This window comes from Bombyx mandarina, chromosome 23 (genome assembly GCF_030267445.1).
Source record: "Bombyx mandarina strain Sakado chromosome 23, ASM3026744v2".
Classification (NCBI taxonomy): Eukaryota; Metazoa; Arthropoda; class Insecta; order Lepidoptera; family Bombycidae; genus Bombyx; species Bombyx mandarina.
In genome coordinates, this window is record NC_143229.1 from 13720061 (window position 1) to 13739051 (window position 18991).

The window sequence follows — 18991 nt, forward strand, 5'->3', positions numbered from 1 at the left end:
ATTTATCCGTATCCAAAAGTTCAATAGTCGTATTTTCTAAAAAACGTACAACTCCTGTCATAAATGTGACCTTCAATGGTCAATCTTTGCCATATCAAACAAAAATTAAATTTTTAGGAGTTATATTAGATTCAAAATTGTCTGGACTTGCCCATTATGAACATATTGATATGAAATGTGCACAGCTACTTAATATCATGAAATGCCTCTCAGGTGTATGGTGGGGTGCTCATCCGTTTTCTATGAAACTTGTGTATAACGCTCTTGTAAGATCTGTTCTAGATTATGGCACATTTCTATTAGATGGTGGAAGTGTCTTGGGGAGTAAAAAACTTGATGTCATTCAGTCAAAAGTTTTGAGAATTGTGACAGGAGTGATGAAATCTTGCCCAACCAATGCATTACAAGTAGAATGCTGCGATCCTCCTTTAAAATTAAGAAGGCAATTTCTAAGCGATCGATACTTGTTCAAATATATGCAGTTTTCTGACCATATTCTTCATGGAAAACTGCATGAATTGAACAATATTATTCAGACATCCCGTTATTGGCGTCACAAATCATTACCATGTCTAATAAAAAGCTTTCGTAAATTTTTAACAATACACAGCCACATTCATCGATCTCCATCATTATCCATATTTATGACACAATTCAATTCTTTAATTCTAGCTCCGGATATAAGATATGATATAGGTGTCGATAAACAAGATATTCTGGAGACCAATATTCGTTTCATGAGTAGCGTTGAGGAACAAAATTGGAGTGGATGGGATTATATTTTTACAGATGCCTCTAAAATCTCTATTGATGATTGTGTTGGAGTCGGTCTAGTTCATTGGCAACATAAAATAATACAAAAGATTAAACTTCCTCCTGAATCCTCTGTTTTTACTGGAGAGTGTTTTGCTCTTTTAAAAGCTGTAGAAATGGTTATTTTATTAAAATCTAAAAGAACAATCATATTTTCAGACTCAAAAAGTGCACTACGAACTATTGAAAAATTTCCATTCCAAATGAAACCTTGTTATCCTATTATTTGCGAAATACGTGATGAGCTTTTGATATGTTCTCAAAGAAATCACACCATTATCTTTGCATGGATTCCAAGTCACTGTGGGATTAAAGGGAACGAGAAAGCCGATCAGCTTGCCAAAGAAGCTATAAAGGATGGAGACTTAGTCCCATACATTAATTATTGTCATGATTTGACTGCTCTTCCCAAAACCTATCTTTGGGAGTCATGGAATGATGTTTGGTTGAGAAGCAGCAAGTTCAAAGGCAAACTTTATGCTGAAATTCAACCCTCGATCTCCAGTAAACCATGGTTCTTTAAAGCTAAAAGTTCTAAAATTGTCACTTCTATCATTTCCAGAATGCGTTTAGGACATGTATGTACACCTCATCATTTAGCAAGGCTTCGTATTGTTGATAGCAATATTTGTGAGTGTGGAGAAGATATTGGTGATCTCGACCATATTTTCTTTTCTTGTTCCCAATATGACCGCACCTCCTTTATGAATTCCTTACAATTACTACAGGTTCCGTTTCCGACTAAAATCTCCTGCCTTTTGCTTTATCCTTTATTGTATTATAATGTATTATCCTCTTTCATAATCAATAATAATATTAAGATTTAATATATTTAATTTATTTTTATTAATTTATTTCCATATCTTGTTTTTAACTAGCTTATCCTTTTGTTTCCTTTTGACGACTTTGTCGCGTGTAGTTTCCCTACCTTTCACTTGAAACTGGCATAAAGTTAAAACTATTGCCATAAAGGAAAAAAAAAAAAAAAAGTTTTTTTAAGCCATAGGGTGTTTTAAGTTTTAAGCATGTAGGGGTGACTGAAGTTAGCCCCTCAAAAATTTTTTTTTTCCTATTTTCTACTTATTTTCTATTAATCCGTTTGTTCATCATTTGTTCTTGATTGTTCACTGTTAATGGTTGTTTGTTCTGCATTTATTTATTATAAAAAAAATATTAAAAATATATATAAAAGTAAGCCCCTCGATTGCAATTTTTAATATTTTTTCATCCTTAATGACTCGTAAATATTCATTTTCGATTGTTCTTATATAAAATACGTTTGTTCTCTTTCGAAATTACTCATTTTTTGTTTAATTAACTATTTGTATTAGTTGAATAAATGTATGCAAAATATGTGTACTGCGCATGCGTCAACTATAATGCCTAAACTCTCTACGCGGTTTTAATCGTGAAAAAAAACCCAAATATAAATCCTGAAGGATCAATTAATTGGTATACAGTTTAATTAAAAAAATTAAAATAAAATAAGTGCATTCGCGTAAAGTTAGACCAAATACATTTTTTCCATCCTACCTATCGTTATGAAGGTATAAAAAAGATAGGTTATGAGTTCACATAGGTGAACAAGTAAATATGTTCATTATTTATCTTTCAAGAGATAATGTAGGTATACATTATAATAGCTTTTTTACACAGTCGAAATTATATTCCTAACATAACATTTTAATATATTTTTTATAGGTTATGTGTTGAAAGTGTTGGAAAATTATTTCATGTTTTAGCTGGAAAACGACACGGAGAATTATATGCAATACAAGATAATGGGCTCCATCAAATGAATTCGAATGAAACCAAACTGTTTACCATCTAAATTCGATTGTCGGGCAGATAGAAAACGAAAATTCACTCAAAGTGAACCTCGGCCTGCATTTGTGAAACGGCAAAGACTCACTATTATCAAGGAGATTGAAGAGACGACTAAAAATGAGATCTGTCATATTAATTATACCTTTGCCATCTTGTAGTCAAGGTAGGTGTAACTGTCAACAATTAGTTACACTCACAGATCTCTTAATCAAATAACAATATCAGAAAAAAGGAGAATAGTTAGTTAGTTAGTGGAAGTAGCCAAAATGGGTAAGTGGACCTCAGTTCCTATTACATAAGGTACTAGGAAGTTTGTGATAATGAAAATTTATCACAGTGTAATATCACTTACTTACTTTAACAGTGAAGGAATACATTGTGATGAAACCTGCACACCTAAATGTTCTTAGGGTTTTCTTAGGTGTGTAATTCACCAACCAGCACTAGGCCAGCGTGGTGGACTAAGGCCTAAAAACCCTCTCAATGGTAGTGGAGGCCAGTGTCCAGCAAGGGGATATATTATATGGGCTGATGATGACTAGGAAGTTACATACTACTACTACTACTGCTACCACAGTACACATATAATCCTATATATTTACAAACTATAAGTTTGTTGGGTACCTAGAAATTGCTAACATTATTTCATATTTCCAGATGTCCAGCCACTTGAAAATAGGTGTAGTAATGACAAAGCTATCCAAGTAGCTCCAGCACAGGAACACAAAGGCAAGGCAAGTGTGTATTGCCACATCACCCCTTAATATATCTGAAGCAAGTACAAGTAAACAATCAGAACCAGCAAAAAGAAAACTGTTGTTCCTGAGGACAAATAAAATAAATAATGAACATATTTACTTATTTGTTTATATTACCTATGTGAACTCTTAACCTATCTTTTTTATACCTTCATAACGATAGGTAGGATGGAAAAAATGTATTTGGTCTAAGTTTACGCGAATGCACTTATTTTATTTTAATTTTTTTAATTAAACTGTATACCAATTAATTGATCCTTCAGGATTTATATTTGGGTTTTTTTCACGATTAAAACCGCGTAGAAAGTTTAGGCATTATAGTTGACGCATGCGCAGTACACATATTTTGCATAAATTTATTCAAATAATACAAATAGTTAATTAAACAAAAAATGAGTAATTTCGAAAGAGAACAAACGTATTTTACATAAGAACAATCAAAAATGAATATTTACGAGTCATTAAGGATGAAAAAATATTAAAAATTGCAATTGCGGGGCTAACTTTTAGATATATTTTTAATAATTTTTTTATAATAAATAAATGCAGAACAAACAACCATTAACAGTGAACAATCAAGAACAAATGATGAACAAACGAATTAATAGAAAATAAGTAGAAAACAGGAAAAAAAATTTTTTTTGAGGGGCTTACTTTTAGTTATATTTTTAATAATTTTTTTATAATAAATAAATGCAGAGCAAACAACCATTAACAGTGAACAATCAAGAACAAATGATGAACAAACGAATTAATAGAATATAAGTAGAAAACAGGAAAAAAATTTTTTTTTGAGGGGCTAACTTCATTCACCTAGCATGTAGGTATAATTAATGACCATAGATTATACACTTAATTAATGACGTAAAATGTTATATTGACATAGTGAGTTTTATTTGTTGAAATCATAGACCTTCATTGGTTGAAATCATGTTGAAATACATTTGAATACATGTTTATGGTGATATAATGGCACTGATAACAAAGTCAACAGCAGTAACAGTATTGTTTATAACAGGGATAATTAAGGCAAAATCGGAAAGCGATCCAATTTCAAAAGAACCATATAGGCCACTCGGTCCTTTAGTTAAATGTTCATATCTACCGCTGGAATTCCTAGATTGTGACGAACCTATCGACCATAAAGGGAATCACACCGCCCGGCAAGCCACAGGCCATGGTTGCGTCAAATTTGGAGGTGTCCGATATGATCAAGTTGAGAAAGCTAAAGTTCAGTGCAAAGCCTTGGATGGAATTGAATGTTATGGCAGTCGAAGCTTTCCGCGTGACGGTTTCCCGTGTGTGCGATACTCTGGACATTACTTTACGACCACCTTGATTTATAGCATCTTGTTAGGATTCCTAGGTATGGATAGATTTTGTCTTGGTCAAACAGGAACAGCTGTGGGGAAACTTTTGACCCTAGGAGGGCTTGGTATTTGGTGGATCGTTGATGTAGTGTTATTGATTACCAACAGCCTACACCCTGAAGATGGTAGTAATTGGAATCCATATGTTTAATAATACCTGTATGTATGGAATTTCATCAAAAATGAAATTGATTCATTATTGTTATAGTTAAATGAATATAATTATTATACTGAACCTTCTTGTGATATTTTATTATTAATAAATAAATAATATTAAACTGATGTTTTTTTAGCATTTCATGCTTGAAAATCGACACTAAATGTCACGAACATTACTAGAGTATTAGGACCTAAATATTGGTTAACTAATGTGTCTGTTATACTGTAATGTGTTGCCAAAACTTTTTAGTTTCTATCTGCAATGATTTTTCCATGGGTCCAAAATCCAAGCAGCCAAGCAGCAGTGAGAAAAGTGTAGGGATAATTTTTTTAGATACAAGGCAATGTATATATAGTTCAAAGCTGATTCTAGTGATTGATCACAGTGACTACTCTTTTTTAATAATGTTGCTTGTTGATTTATGGATGTTAATGTTTTAGTTGCTCACAAAGTGTAGACCTCAATTTACACAAAGGCTATGTGCACAAGGATCACTTCAGGGGTAGGTTGAAATTTTTATTAAGGTACCTACATAATTGAATCATTTGAAGTTTTTCTTCAATAATTCACTAATCATATTTGAACCCAAAATAAACTATGTTTATTAAATATTATTAATAAACACTTAAACGTACCACAATATTATACAGCTCAATTGGAAAAGAAAAACTTGTGAAATCAGATTAAATTGGATTTAGTTAGGTGAACAAAATAAATAGACCATTATTTTTTAAATTATTTATTAAAACTTAAGCCACAAGAGCTGAAGCAGTGCTAGACTCATATTTCCAGTTAGGAGGAAGCACACTCTTAGTTTTGTAATAACGGGCCAGTCTGTGAATCCTGGACTCTACTAAAATAAGCCTGAATTTGCTGTCTTTGTCTTTCCTGTTGCGTTCCAAGTGCTTCCTCATTGCAACAGCTTTCTTGATCAGGTAGTAAAGATCCTCAGGTAAGTCAGGAGCTAGACCCATTGCCTTCATGATACGGAGGATCTTTTTGCCAGTTACGAATCTTACTTGGGCAACTCCATGTGAATCCCTCAGCATTACACCTGGAATTAAAAAATATGGTTGTTATGAGCTTTATCCTTTTTTATTTAATTATTTGTTATAAAAACAAATTATGTTGTTGAGCAGTTATCAGAATTAACCCTCTAAATTTTTATAATTTCAGTTGGTAGGTTTAGCATTGTTACATTTACCATTTCATACCAGATGGACCTCACACTCATTCTACTAATTAATGTAGAAATAACATATAAGATCCTCAAGTTTTAAATCTAAATATGATTGATGAAATACTGATATTTGAAACTTTGACAAGATTTCCATGAGTGGAGTAGTAACAGCTACAGTTTAACTTGTTGCAGGAGGTAATCTGAGCTTATTCAGGTAGGTAACATGATTATTACATTTACGTTTACTGGTGGTAGGACCTCTTATGAGTCCGCGCGGGTAGGTACCACCACCCAGCCTATTTCTGCCGTGAAGTAGTAATGCGTTTCGGTTTGAAGGGTGGGTCAGCTGTTGTGACTATACTTGAGACCTTAGAACTTATATCTCAAGGTGGTTGGCGCATTTACGTTGTCGATGTCTATAGGCTCCAGTAACCACTTAACACCGGATGGGCTGTGGGCTGGTCCAACCATCTAAGCAAAAAAAAAAAAAAACTGCCATTTCTACCTCAATGCAAGCAAGCATTGAAATATGGCTCAGCTGATTTACAATAAACTCGAGACTGACCTCATATCTGAACTTTCAGATGCAGTACAGCATTTATATATTTACAGCATGAATTCTGATAAGCATTTAACTTTAGCTGAGCCGTGAGCTCTTTCACTGTTCTACACAGTTAAATAAAATAAAAATTGAGAATAGTAATTGTGCTAACTTTCTTTAAACAGTTCTAAGGCTAGGAACATCGCATATGACTAAATAGAGTAGTCACTAATAAATAGTATAATATGTATTTGTAGTTTAAATATCATTGGCATAATGGTTTTTTAATAAAGGGTAGGGTTTGATCAGGTCACATGTCATACCTTATGAAGAGTTTGTCCAATAGTAGACTAAAATAGGCTGTTAATGATGATGAGGGCTTGAGATGATTTTATGCTTCTTATATTTTGTTAGTAATCCATATTTTCCAAATGGAAATTGTCTCACTGTTTCCCTTCAATCTAGTATGATGAATGATGAACATGATGATGTAAACATTTAGGTTTGATTCATGTTAACTAGATCCTAGCAGCCATTTTGTAACAAACTTATAATATTATGGAATTATTACATATTATATATGCATATTCCCTAACATTAGCAATTATTTATGAACACATTCATAATGGTTCCATTTACTAATACATAGGTTTCAGGATTAAGGTATATTTATACATTTTCATTTTGCCCTATAGTTATTAATTAATTTTACAAATTAGGTGTAATGTAACTTTGGACATTGGAGATTTATGAGAAAGCCTATCAGCCTTGAAATTATTTGTACAACAGTCGATCATATTTTCCACTGTGCCGTTTAGGCATACCTGCTTGGCGGAATGCCATAAATAAATTTCGTATTCAATATTACTATGATAATTGGTTGAATTATAACTTACCAATTTGTGAGGGAGTGAGACCCTTCTTTCCAAGTTTGTAAATTTGTTCCTTTACATCGTCGGCAGTCAATTTCAACCAGGTAGGGACACTGCGGCGGTAAGGCAGCGCCGACTGGGAGATACCCTTACTGAAAACATCAAAATTTCACATATCCATTGAGGCCATGTGGTGAACACGACTAAAAGGTTATGTTTTCATCATACGAAACACGAAATGTATAATTTATGCTTATTACACATCTTGAAAACTAATTTTACACTCTTAATAACACATATATTTACCCAGGAGCGTGCATACGACCCATGTTTGCGGCTTTTATTAAATCGCCGATCTGACAACGACAACAAGAGAAACCAAAAAGATGGCTGCCGGAAGACAAACTAGTGACAGTATTGCCAGGCTTGACATGTCAATGATACAGGAAATGGCCAAGCAAGAAAGTGAAACTTAGGAAATACATACAAATTGAAATCAAGAAAAATAATACAAAACAAAAGTATTCATTATGTATAAATAATTAATACGTACTTCAGTACTTGTAATAGAAGCTAAAGTATTAAAGGTGCTAAGTGTCATATTTTAAAATCTCGTCTTTTTAAAAAAATTTTTTGTTTGAATTCTAAATAGGATAAATTAAAAAACTCAAAATTGATGAAATACGAGAATTTTTAAGGTAATTGCCTACATATTTATATCACGACTTAATGTTAGCTAATAGAAACTCTTTATGGTTTACGAGATTTCTCAATTGAGCTCATTTAAAAAAAAATGCAACAAATAATTTTGAAATACTACCATTAGTCTTTTTCTTTTTTGTCTCTACCTTGTCCCGCCAGGTGGGGTCGGCACAGCGATTTTTTCTATTCTATTCTCCTCCATCAGCCCTCATCTCAACACTCTCCTCTTTCTGAATTATTTCAATCTTTAATAAAATTCAATAAAATTAAGCCCACATGGCTTAATTCAACAGAAAAGGTATTGGTAGATTGCTACTTGTGCGTCAAGGTTGTCGACGGCAGTTATGTTAAGAGTTACTGTGTCGCATTACTGTCACAGAAAAGCTTTATTTAGTTATGGATGACAAAGGTAGTTTTCCAATTACAGCACCAGAGCGCATTATGCGGCATAATGCTCAACGTTGAATGTTCCAACTACAGCAACGCTTCGCACAATCGAGCACTCTCAAAAGTACTGCCTGTCATCAGATATTTTATTAATGGCTCAAATAACTCATCTGTTTCATTATCATATATATTTTCAACAAATATATCACTTGATAATGAAATAATTGATTGATTTAAACTCGGACCACTCGATAAATCATCGTCATCACCACGGAATAGATAAATAAGGTTGGAAAGGCCTTTGCTCTAATTTTGTATTAGAACCAGTGTCGCCGCTTCATCCCCACTATTTTAATTTCTACACATACACATACTGTGATTACAAGTATTTCGCACACAACAAAAACACCCACACATAAATCTCAGGACAGATATTCGTTCGCAAACTAGCACAAAACACCCGTAGGCATACACACTCACACACGCAAAAAGGCAATAAAAATGTTCATACACGCTAGTGCTTGATAAAATCGATATTCTTTATCGATAAATTATCTGATGAATGAATAGAGAAAATGAAACATGAAATAAATATTGAAAAAGAAAACTATTTTACTTTTATTAATTACAAATAGTCACTGTCCCTGGAATAAAACGTATTTGTTAAGCAGTTGGCGCTTGCTATTAACTGCGAATGAATTTTTCAAAACTAAGTGTATTCTGATTTTTTTATGGTAAAATCATTTTCAGTAAAATGTTTAGAGCAAATAGTACTCGTCTTTGTCTCCAGTTTCCTCTACCTGTCACGTCAATCCATTGTTCCCTGGCGTTAGGTTCTTTAGGAAACCTAAAATTTTTAATTTACTGCATAAGTCAAATAGCATTTTACTTAGATTTTAATACGTCTTAGACAATATAGTAAATACCCGTAAATGAGAGGTCTACATGTCCCTTTATATTATACCTTCACATTAATTCAATGATAATAATTCAATAATAATAATACATATTTATTTTACTCAAAATACGTCTCACTAAGAATATACTAGGTATCATTAATTAAATATAAAATAATGCAAAAATTATCCATGTCAAATGTAAATATAGTCGAGAATTCTGTCGGTGATTTTATTTCACCACATGGTCACCTCACTATCGACAAACTGCACCACGGCCAATCAGGGCAAAGGCCGAAATTTCAAAGATTGAAGTGTAGAGAACGCAATGCATGTAGTACATTGGAAGCTGACTTGGTCATTGCGTTCATTGGGCGAGTACACATCGCGCAATGTATGCTATTTATAACTTGCTGCAATAATATTGTTAATGTTTGGAATTTCATAATGCTCAGTATATTTTTATGTTTTAGACAAATAATATTGTAATTAAATGGTAATTTCGACTTACCGATCGAAAGATATACCTCCTCGCTCTATACTTAAGGTCTGATTTTTTTGTTTTACAAGTTATAATTGCACAACACGGCACTATAAAGCGGAGATCTGTTCGCCCAAGTAGTCCGAAGCGCACTAAACGCGGTGAATGAAAGAATCGGTCGAGTTATGTTTGTAAAATCATAACTGTGGCACGCTTGCCCGCCTACATTACCATTCCAACCTTATTTATCTATTCCGTGGTCATCACTATCATCTGGATAAGATGATTCAATTAAAAAGTATATAATTTTCTTAGAACTCATTTAAAAAAAATACTCAAGATTTAATTAATTAGGTAAAAAAAATGTAATGAAATAATCAAAATCCAAATTACTTAAAATAGCCGTAAATAGTTTTCAACCAATTATTATTGTTTACCACATTATTTATACATTAATGAGGTTGCTAACTCCATAATACTTTTTTTTTCAACACTGAACTTAGCGCACTCTGCTGATGCATTTGAAAACTAATTCAGGTTCTGCATAATTCGGCATTGTGTGCCACTAAGTCGCATTAAATACCAAAATCCAACACTAACATACGAAGAAACTAGGTCCATTCTTCGATTTCCACATTTATCAATAGAAAATTCCGTACTTATGGCCATAATAAGTTGACAGTAAAAATAAAATTTCCAGTGATTCCATATTACACTTTAACAATTCATAACACATTATTTCACCAGGTGAATGATTGTTTTTTAAACACATTCTTTTAACCAAGCTGTATATTATTATCAATATTGATGTACTTCAAAACGAAGTTTTAATTCGATTATGTCTATTCGTCGGGCGAGCTTCGGAACCGCTTAACGCCAAGTGAGCCGCAAGTTCATCTGCTGATTAAGAATTAAAAAAACATTGTGCTGTCAATGTCAAGTACTTCAACTTCATACTATCAACCAACCTTTAAACTTGCCTCAATCAAATAAGTCTAGGAAAACAGGTCCATTCCAGATAGTTTTCATTACGAATTGCCGATTAAATTCGGTAATTGACTGTAAATATGGCAAATAACTACGGCTTATCTGATGCAGAACTCAACCTTATTAAAACCCAAGCCTCAAGGCGTGCTGAAATGAGACGGGAGTTCTTGAAACAAAGAACAAACCCCTGGAAAAACGCTTCGGAGGCTGGTTATGTTGTAAGTGTTCAATTACGTAATTTTTTTTCTCCCTAAAGTTTATGTTTACCATTGCACTAATATTGTTTTTTTACAGTTCGACACAGCATTGCAAAGGTTTCTGTCCATGAAAGTAACACAGTTTGAATATTTTACCGTAAACAAGCGAACTAGTTTGTTTGGATTTTTTGTTATTGTTGTACCCATGTTTACATTTGGTACCTTGATATGGAACGAGAGAACGCAGCGTGAACAGAAGATTCGCAGTGGAGAGCTCCGTTATAAAGACAGACTCTTCAAGCTAGCTTAATCACTGATGAACTTGTACACAATAGAAAATATATAGTAAATATAATGTTAAAGTTTTGTATTATATTCTTCACCTCTTTAGTGCTCTTATATTACTGTCAGGTTAAACTGTCATTTTTAAGAAAAAGTCAGTGTATTTAATTCATAGACCTATATACGTTTCATATTTCAGTGATTTAATTACAACACAGAACATTGAAATTGTGTTTTTACAAAAATGTCTGGATATGGTTTTTCAGAGACTGATTGCAAAATAATTCTGAAACAAATAGAAAGGAGAGCTAAATTTAGGCAGGAATTTCTGAAACTAAAAAGTGATCCTTGTAAACACTCTCAAGAGGCTGGTTATGTTGTAAGTAACTATTTTATTGGTCATATGTTTATATTTGATCACTATATTACCAGATGACCAACCAACCTCCTGTTAATGTAATGGATGCCCATGCCACATATATGGAACCTTGCTGACACTGGATGATATAGTCTCACAAAACATGGAACAAAATTATATAATTTCACTGAAAAGAGAGTATTTACAATACTGTAATGGAGTGATTACATTTTGCCATAAAGCTAGCTTTGATAAGTGGCCTTTAGATGACTACCACTGTAGTCTTAGTAGATCTTACTATTGATAGTGCAATGGGCAGAAGAACTGATCTAATAAGTTCCCAAAGAAACTAGTGTGTCTGGATATTGATAATCCATATGTCCCACATGTCTGCATGGTGTGGGTAGCTGTGTTGAATAAATCCCAATATCTTCTACTATTTGTATCCAATGCGTATGAATCCTTTTGGAAATATCTATATTAGAAAATACTTGTTATACTGGTATGGTTGTTTAATCAATAACAACAAACTGCATAATAATATAATGATCATGACCCTGCTGCCATAAAAGATGTGTGGCAAGATATGGCAATATCACCCACTATTTCATTTCATCGTTTAAAATGCTATAATAATACATGTTTAGTTTTGATTATATTTAAATTTTTTAATAGTACATCCCAGTGTAGAGAGAGAGAGAGAGTATTCTTTATTGTACACCAAAAAACAAATAAACAGTGCGATACATTAAAATGCTTATGCACTATTATATCAACAACCATATTGCCTCACGAGTTATGTTCATCATCATCATTCCTTCCTATTACCCTCTGCTGGGGTGTAGGGCTCGAATCAAAATTTTCCATTTAAATCGGTCTTGGGCAGTCTGTTCTAGCTCCTCCCACGTCATGCCCAAGACCCCTAGCTCATGTTCCACCGAGCGACGCCAAGTTGTTCTGGGGCAGCCTCTCTTCCTCTAACGAGTTATGCTAACAAAAACAATTCAATAATTCATAATTAAATTATTTCAGTATCATAATTAAAATGTTTCAGTATCATAATTAAATAATTTCAGTATCATAATTAAATTATTTCAGTTTGATCCGGCCATCCAAAGGTATTTGTCAATGAAGAGCTGTCAAGTGGAATATTTCAAACCGAGTTTTAGAACAGCGAGGTTTGCTATTTTAACGATCATAGTACCTATGTGCACATTAGGTGTCTTGATATGGAATGATCGTACTGAGCGCGAACAGAAGATCCGAAGAGGAGAGCTTCGTTATAAAGACAGGCTCTTCAAGTTGGCTTAGTCATTTAAAGCCCTCATAGAATAATATAAACGCCCATTTCTCTGTGAATTGTTTTAAAGTTATCAGCTATCAATATGGCTACATAAAACTCATTACATTGTCCAAGCGATGCACCAAATTCCAGCAGCAACACCAAACAAAAGACTACAAAAGTACACATTTGTCTTCCTAAGATCGTAGGTACCTAGAGAGTCTTGAGTTTATCTGTGATTACGGCGCTTATTACAGCCTTGAAATATCAGTAACTCTGTAAATGTGAAAATTGTGTTACTCACCTGTTAAATAATAGTGTGAGCAATCTACTTCTCCTTTTTTTTATTAATTAGATGTGTGGTCGAGCTCTCAGCCCACCTGATGTTAAGTGGTTACTGGAGCCCATACACATCTACAAGGTAAATGAGCCACCCATCTTGAGATATAAGTTCTTCTCAGTATAGTTAAGCGGCTGCCCCACTCTTCAAAACGAAACGCATTACTGCTTCACCGCAGAAATAGGCAGGGCAGTGGTATCTACCCGTGCGGACTCGCAAGAGGCCCTACCACCAGCCCTTTTTGTGTCACAGAAATTCTCAGATGGTATTTTTAAAACCAATGCCATTGTTAGCTAACCTAGTTTAGTCGTCATTTAATTTTATTGTATAGACGAGTGAAAGAGTTCTCCATCCACCTGGTGATATTTTGAACCCATATAGACATCGCAACATGAATATTCACTTTCATCATGATCACTACATCGATCACTATCGATTGTAGTGCATAATGGCGATGCCATCAAACCGGAACCCTCGCAACATAGCTGCCTTTGGGCGGTTGTTAGCAAACTTCACCTTACTAGCTGAGACCGACTGAAAAACTTATTTATTTTTCTGGGAAATGGCAAACTGCAGTATCGAGCAAATGCTATTGGTGAAAACGCCTTTTTCGAAACTTGTCGATTACGACGAAGAGTTCGGCGAGCGAACTAACCCATAGACGCAGCCCACCGAGTTTCTCGCCAGATCTCAAGAGTTCAATCAGGTGGCAAATTCTGCGAAGTACTGCCTTTGCTAGGGTTAGTGTTAGAAAATTCTTTCAAGTAGAGCCTGTGGGCTCACCTACGACTCACGTCCGCGAGATACCGAAATACCCTTAGGCTATCGGCAAATAGGTAAAGAAAAACAGGTGAAGAAGCTTGTCTCGCGAATATGTTAGTGCGATTCAGGACTTTTTACACGCTATATACTACTACTATACTTTGTATAGTATACATGATAGCTACCACCACAAATACATTTCATATACAGCAGTAGAATCTTAACTTGGTTTCGCTTTATTTTATTCCTTTAGGAGGCAGACGAGCTTACAGCTTATCTAATGGCGAAAAGTTACCGTTGGTGCTCTCATAGTAGTTCTGGTGCAGCCAAGTCGCGGCCTACTGCGAAACTTTCTCTAATTCTTACGCGGAGGTTTATTTCGATGTTTTGTGTCAGCTACGTGTTCTGCTCTACAAACGAAATAGTTGGTATTCGGTTGTAACTGAGACAGTGGGTCAATCAAGTGGATCTGAATGAGAGTGAGTGTGGTGGTACTATCATGTAACATATTAGGTTAGGAAGACCATGAGTTTCGGGGCTCATGTAATCTAATAGATTATATAATTTTATTTCAGTATTCATTAGTGCCTAAGATGGTATAAATTATATACCTTCAATAAAATGCATTATGAGACCAAGTTTTAAAAGCTTATAATTACATTTAAATAGACTTTAAAGAGCAGTATAATTTAAAAGTTAACGATCATCCAATGTTTTGTCTCTGGTGATTACTGAATCGTCGAACTTGACCATGTATGTTGTTCCCTTGTGCCAGTGTGCTGTCACCTTTGCTGGCTGGAATATAAGAGTTTCAAAATTAGCTTGAGTTTGTGCTGTTCTTAAAATCACAGATTCTCATATGGAAAAACTAATCAAATTTATTTGTATTTAGATTTTTGTTTTCTCTAATCACCTATTATTTTGTGTATACTGTGACATTGACAAAATCAATGCCTAGTGTTGAACTTTTTTTTTATAAAAAAAAATACTCATTGTACAATTTGTTTTAACAGTTACTCAATTCTTCTAATGCTACAGGCGACTGCTTCGTAAACTACTATCTACTGGAAATTGAATTTAACAAAATTAAGTTTTAAACTTACAAATCCGCTCCTAGTTAAAACAGCTTCAATGATGCCAGCATTGAAGATGGCACAGTTTAATGAGCCCTTGTCTTTTGGTACACTTATAAACTTATTTACCTGCAATTTCAATGAAAACAGTGTTTTCATGATATATAGATAGACTTTGATAGACTTTTCATGATTTTTTTATTTATGGATTTTGATGGACAGTTTAGTTTAGTTAAGAACCTGAGATTTTCTTATAAAGTAGTCTTTTGTATCAAAATGTATTTAAGTATCAGAATGTATTTAAGTACCAGAAACATAATAGTTGTTTCAAGTTAAAAAAAAACTGGCCAATTTATTTTGAAGTTATTGTAACATGGAAAACAAATAATGTATAACATATCTTACAAGAGCATCTTTCTCGATAATATAGTAGGTCCTTTCATCATCATTAGCATGTTCCAGTTTATCAGCTTCTTTACCAAAAAGCACCTGCAAATAAACTTAATTTAGTCAATGCTACTTCATGTATTTTTCATCTTGTTTTGTTGTAGATGTTACGTTGGATTGTATTGATTGTATTGCAACAATATAGTAGATTTTGTGCCAGAGTTTACAGGTTTAAGTTATGTCCACTATGTATAATTTTTCTGATCTTAACATTTAGTCTTCTATAGTTAGCAATGAATGCATCCTGTTGTCTTAGATCAGCACCAACCTTACCACAACCATCCAAATATACATAATCATTATGATTATTATCGACATCCTATTAAATAATGTGAATTTTGTTGCCCTCCAAAACATTTAATACTTATTTTAATGGACTCATTATTTCACATAGTAAAGGTAGGTTGATTTATGACAGGCGTTTGCAAGATAGTGGTAAGAACTCATATGTGAATATCACAATCAGGGAGGAAGGTGTAGAAATATTATGCATAATTTGTTCTTCTACTTGGAAATGCAACAGATTATCATGATTTTCTGTGAGAAGCCTGCTCATGGTTCAGGAAGTGATAGAAGACTATAAAATACTAAAATACTACATTATATAAAGGGCACATCTAGCTGAAGATAAAATTCAAACATCTCTTCAGCTAACCTTCCATAGAGTAGACTTGATAAACAGTAACATATTCAGCAGTTTTATCTCACGTTTGCTATTTCTCTCTCTCACAAAATACAAGTCGAGCAGTCTCGTGCCCACATCTTGTCCGATTTCAGACAATCTGGAAATTAAACTAAGTTAATAATAACAGTAATAAATTCACCAATTGTTTCAGTACACACATCTTCTAGTAGTTTACACTGAATTTTAGTCAACGTTTCGTTTTGTCACATAATTAACACAATATATAGAATTAAGTTATAATTAGGCGGTTTACTCAGTGGCAAATTTATTTTGATTTTGATTTTACAATTAACTACCTACATCTAAATGCACAGAAATCTTAATTGAATATAATTTTGTTTTTGTATTAAACTTACTTAAACTGTAGATCTTGTATCGAATGCGATCGATTCTGACTATACTGAACAATTTCAGAAAATAAAAGAGCATAAAATGCTAAAGAGACCTCCCCTTTCCCTTTTCGTAATGGTTTATCTAATATTGATGATTTCGAACGGCTGGAGGACATGTTCATTGATGTGGTTTTCTAATGAGGATATTCGTTTAGATTTATTGACAAAATAGTTCAAGTATGTACATATATAGTGAGACTTAAAATTTTATATTTAGAATTCAGATGATAATTTATTTTATTAATACTATTAATAATAAGAAACAGAAACTTAGGTCTAATAAGCGTTTCTGAGACGTTTTAACTGTCAAGTGTCAAATGTCAAACGTCAGTAGAAAAGGAGCATAGACCTTAAAAGGAGTAGGTAGGTAGGTACATACGGTATGTTTTTCTTGTTTGACCAATTTACATTGTTTCAGTCCTTGTTTTGCAATATATGGGTGGACGACCAAAGACTTCACACACGATATTATGTTACCGAAATGCATAGCTGGAGGCTTGAGTGCATCGACTTATTTATTTTGTAAAACAGCAATCTATTAACTAATGACAGTTTTGGGGGAGAAATAAGTTCGTGGTGACTACTTCTAGAGGATCAGAATATCCATACCCCTACTCCCTAGAATATCACCATTTAACAATTCTGTAAATTTGGCCTCATTATAAGCTGATTTTAAGTTTATACCTATAGAAGTTGCTAGCAGTATTTACTATCGCATAGCTGTGGTAGTAAAGATCACCAAGGTAAACATAAACGTTTTAATAGAAATAAAATATTTAAAGTTAAAATAACGGACTTTTTAGGGATAAGGAAAACCGTCTCATATGGGAGAAACTTGAAAAAGTGTCCCACTTTCAGCACTACTTATCAGTTCAAAAATCCTCCAGAATAGCGCTAGCATAGGCACAGGGTATGATATGAATTGAGCAGTTGTTATCTGAAGTATGCTGAGTTAGAAAATTTAATATATTTAATGACTAGAGTAGTTAGTGACAGTGTAATATACAAGACCTTACATGTTTACGTAGTCCAAACTAATTTCGTCATAATTATTTTTCGTTAAGGCGAATTTACAGTCCGAAATTAGTGGCATGAAATTAATTTCGTGACATTAGTTTTACCAACAGTTTCACGTGTAATTAATGCGGGTATTATTATAATGTATATATAATGTATATAGGTAGTATTATAATGTAATTAATTTCATGCATGCAAATTAGTTTCGTGCCCTGCGCGATTTTTTGGTGAAATTAGTGTCATGCAACTAATTTCATAGTGTAGACGCGACATGGAACTAATGTCGCGAAAGGGCCTGCGCTGTGCGGACGTATGTATTTTTAGTTCAGACGCGCTTCAAGCGTTGAAAATTACAAACCAACGATGGAGTACAGAAAAAAAAAAGATCTTATTAATGAATATCAGCGACAAGGGTGTCTCTGGGACCCGAAACACCTACAGTAAAAAAGCAAAATAATCTTCACTCATTTGAAAATAGTTTTTATAACTCTCAGGATCTTCATCTGCTAATTCAGAGACTACCTTCATTGCACCTAAATGCCTTCTTGTTAACCATCCTCGAATCTACCAACGTCTTTTTTTTCTAGATAGTCTTTTTTTAAGTTTATAGGTATATGAGCATTTCTTTAGCTACATTGAATAGAGCAAAATATAGCTTTGATGCTGATGGTGCTATGGTTACTGCGATACTGTGGATTTCACGACACTAATTTTTTAACGAAATTATTTACGCATATATCGAAACTACTTTCGTGAAACTGAGTTCAACGTGCATGACACTAATTTCGTAAAATAAATTCCGCTTTATTATTCGTTAAAATTATTCCTGTGGTAAAACGTGGAGACATCGATTGCATTTTCCAGCTTTAAATAAAATACTTTTTGTGATTTTGTAGTGCTTACAGTTCTTTATTCTTTTCTATTTTTCTATCTTTTTCTAATAAGTTTCAGCGCCTTTTTTTTTAATTTACCCGGTTCGTACTGTACGGCCACCTTTATTTTTTTAAATTTTAACGGACACTTTTTCACACACAGAGACGGTTCTCCTTACCTCTACCCTCCATAGCACAGAACACTATTACTTCTAGCGACTCCATAGTCTCAAAGCTTTCACACTGAACACACTTAAAGTCATCGTGGCATAAAGGTTAAGACGTCCGGTGCATTCGTATCTAGCGATGC

General features: G+C 33.6%; 5 protein-coding genes across 5 annotated transcripts; 3 read left to right on the top strand and 2 right to left on the bottom strand.

Moving 5' to 3' along the window:
- Positions 1–4292: 4292 nt before the first annotated feature.
- Positions 4293–5046, top strand: amrt (TM2 domain-containing protein 2 amaretto). Its single transcript, XM_028185964.2, has one exon. It carries the CDS (start codon positions 4368–4370, stop codon positions 4917–4919), a length of 552 nt encoding a protein of 183 aa, XP_028041765.1. The 5' UTR covers positions 4293–4367; the 3' UTR covers positions 4920–5046.
- A 605-nt stretch (positions 5047–5651) lies between these two features.
- On the bottom strand, positions 5652–7981 carry RpS13 (ribosomal protein S13). The gene is made up of 3 exons (XM_028185958.2): positions 7828–7981; positions 7546–7673; positions 5652–5982 (listed from the first exon to the last, which is right to left on the bottom strand). Exons 1-3 carry the CDS (start codon positions 7848–7850, stop codon positions 5678–5680), a joined length of 456 nt encoding a protein of 151 aa, XP_028041759.1. The 5' UTR covers positions 7851–7981; the 3' UTR covers positions 5652–5677.
- A 2961-nt stretch (positions 7982–10942) lies between these two features.
- Positions 10943–11533, top strand: LOC114251629 (uncharacterized). Its single transcript, XM_028185966.2, has 2 exons — positions 10943–11192; positions 11269–11533. Exons 1-2 carry the CDS (start codon positions 11055–11057, stop codon positions 11479–11481), a joined length of 351 nt encoding a protein of 116 aa, XP_028041767.1. The 5' UTR covers positions 10943–11054; the 3' UTR covers positions 11482–11533.
- Positions 11534–11676: 143 nt separating this feature from the next.
- LOC114251625 (uncharacterized) lies at positions 11677–16717 on the top strand. The gene is made up of 2 exons (XM_028185963.2): positions 11677–11832; positions 12910–16717. The coding sequence occupies exons 1-2, from the start codon at positions 11698–11700 to the stop codon at positions 13120–13122; spliced, it is 348 nt and encodes a 115-aa protein (XP_028041764.2). The 5' UTR covers positions 11677–11697; the 3' UTR covers positions 13123–16717.
- Positions 14822–17105, bottom strand: Trs31 (trafficking protein particle complex subunit 31). The gene is made up of 5 exons (XM_028185965.2): positions 16757–17105; positions 16371–16497; positions 15674–15757; positions 15299–15397; positions 14822–14990 (listed from the first exon to the last, which is right to left on the bottom strand). The coding sequence occupies exons 1-5, from the start codon at positions 16912–16914 to the stop codon at positions 14892–14894; spliced, it is 567 nt and encodes a 188-aa protein (XP_028041766.1). The 5' UTR covers positions 16915–17105; the 3' UTR covers positions 14822–14891.
- Between the last annotated feature and the right edge of the window lie 1886 nt (positions 17106–18991).